The sequence below is a fragment of the Lepidothrix coronata genome, unplaced genomic scaffold (assembly GCF_001604755.1).
Source record: "Lepidothrix coronata isolate B3197 unplaced genomic scaffold, Lepidothrix_coronata-1.0 Scaffold2633, whole genome shotgun sequence".
Lineage (NCBI taxonomy): Eukaryota > Metazoa > Chordata > Aves > Passeriformes > Pipridae > Lepidothrix > Lepidothrix coronata.
In genome coordinates this window covers 1-2,274 of record NW_016692813.1, presented here as the reverse complement: position 1 = coordinate 2,274, position 2,274 = coordinate 1, and the positions used below count along the sequence as shown (strand labels likewise).

The 2,274-nt window shown below is 65.3% G+C and overlaps 1 protein-coding gene across 1 annotated transcript; it reads left to right on the top strand.

The window, feature by feature from the left end:
* Nucleotides 1-94: 94 nt before the first annotated feature.
* Nucleotides 95-2,271, top strand: LOC108491911 (serine/threonine-protein kinase WNK3-like; the record flags this gene model as incomplete). The annotated part of the gene is made up of 6 exons (XM_017803706.1): nucleotides 95-267; nucleotides 343-563; nucleotides 965-1,122; nucleotides 1,333-1,421; nucleotides 1,563-1,782; nucleotides 2,133-2,271. Coding segments are annotated over 6 exons (1,000 nt in total), but the record flags the coding sequence as incomplete, so codon positions are not given.
* Nucleotides 2,272-2,274: the final 3 nt, after the last annotated feature.

Sequence of the window (2,274 nt, the reverse complement as noted above, 5' to 3'; positions counted from 1 at the left end):
ATGATGATGACGATGATGACAACGGTGATGATGATAACAACGATGATGGTGACGATGACGATGATGAAGATGACACTACCAGCCTTCCCCCCAGGACCGGAAGCTGACAAAGGTGGAGCAGCAGCGCTTCAAGGAGGAGGCCGAGATGCTCAAGGGGCTCCAGCACCCGAACATTGTCCGGTTCTACGACTCCTGGGAGTCGACACTGAGGGGCAAGAAGTGCATCGTCCTCGTCACCGAGCTCATGACCTCGGGCACCCTCAAGACGTGAGCAGGGCCAGGGGGGCCGGGGGGCCACAGGGGTCCTGGGGGGTCACAGGGGGCTCACCCGGCCCCCCCCAGGTACCTGAAGAGGTTCAAGGTGATGAAGCCCAAGGTGCTGCGGAGCTGGTGCCGCCAGATCCTGAAGGGGTTGCAGTTCCTGCACACCAGGACCCCCCCCATCATCCATCGCGACCTCAAGTGTGACAACATCTTCATCACCGGCCCCACTGGCTCCGTCAAGATCGGGGACCTGGGGCTGGCCACGCTCATGAGGACCTCCTTCGCCAAGAGTGTCATTGGTGAGCGCGGGGACCCCGGGGACCAGCGTGGGGACACCTGGGACCATCCGGGGATATCCTGGGACCACCACGGGAACATTCTGGGACATCCTGGGACCACCATGGGGACATCCAGGGACCACCATGGGAACATTCTGAGACATCTTGGAACATCCTGGGACCACCCTGGGATCAACTGGGACCACCCTAGGATCACCCTGGGAACATCCTGGGACCCCCAGGACCACCCTGGGACCCTCCAGGCCTCCCCCCCAGGGTCCTAGGTGCCTGGGACCCACCAAAGACCACCCTGAGACCCCCCTGGGGACCCCCGGGACCACCCTCAGGGGTCATGACCACCTGGGATCCCCAGGACCTCCTGGAACCCGCCCAGGGGTCCTGACGCCCCCCTGCCGCCGCAGGGACCCCTGAGTTCATGGCCCCCGAGATGTATGAGGAGCGTTACGACGAGTCCGTGGACGTTTACGCCTTCGGGATGTGCCTGTTGGAGATGGGCACGTCCGAGTACCCCTACTCTGAGTGCCACAACGCCGCCCAGATCTACAGAAAAGTCACCAGTGTGAGACCCCTGAGATCCCCGAACCCCCCCTGAGCCCCCCAGCACCCGCAAACCTCCCTGAGACCCACCCTGACCCTCCCCAGTCCCCCTGCTCTGAGTGCCACGGCAAAGTCACCAGTGTGAGACCCCCAAAGCCCCCCTGAGACCCCCAACCCCCTGGAGACCCTCAAACCTCCCTGAGCCCCCAAGCCCCCCCTTTCTCCCCCCCAGGGCATCAAGCCGGCGAGTCTGCACAAGGTGCGGGACCCCGAGGTGAAGGAGCTCATCGAGGGCTGCATCCGGCAGAACCGGGACGAGAGGTGGGACCCCCGGGACCCCCAGGGGACCCCCCGGGGCTGAGCCTCCTCCCTGGGACCCCCCGGGGCTGCGTCCGGCAGAACCAGGATGAGAGGTGGGACCCCCCCCGGGACCCCCCAGGGCTGATCCCCCCCCAATCCCAGGCTCTCCATCCGGGACCTCCTGGCACACTCGTTCTTCGCCGAGGACACGGGGCTGAGGGTGGAACTGGCCGAGGACCCCGGGGGTCCCGACCCCGCCCTGGCCCTGCGGCTCCGCGTCGAGGACCCCAAGAAGCTCAAGGGGAAGCACAAGGACAACGAGGCCATCGAGTTCAGCTTCGACCTGGACACCGACGACCCCGACGAGGTGGCCCAGGAGATGGTGAGGGGGGACCCAAAACCCCCTTGGGGGGACCCCAAATACCCTTGAGGGTGATCCAAAACCCCTCTGGGGACCCCCCCCAAAACTCTCCTCAAAGTCAATGAACCTCCAGAATTACCCTGAAGCCAAAGGTTGATGACTCAAGCTCAGCTGGAGCCCCCCAAAGCCACTGACACCCCAAAATTCACCCATGAACTCCATGGTTGCTCCCTCAATCCCCCCTCGAGCCCCTCCCAAAGCCAACGAGTCCCCAAATTCCCCCCTGAAACCTCCAGTTGGCCCCTGGGACGGGACCCCAACACCGCCAGCTCTGGGGGTCCCCTCACCCGGCCCCCCCGATGCCCCCCCAGGTGAGATCCGGGTTCTTCCACGAGAGCGACTCCAAGGCCGTGGCCAAATCCATCCGGGACCGGCTGGTGCTGGTGCGGAGGGCGCGGGAGCGGCGCCCGGGGGGGTCCCGGGGGGGCCCCGAGAACGAGGACCCCGAGGTGG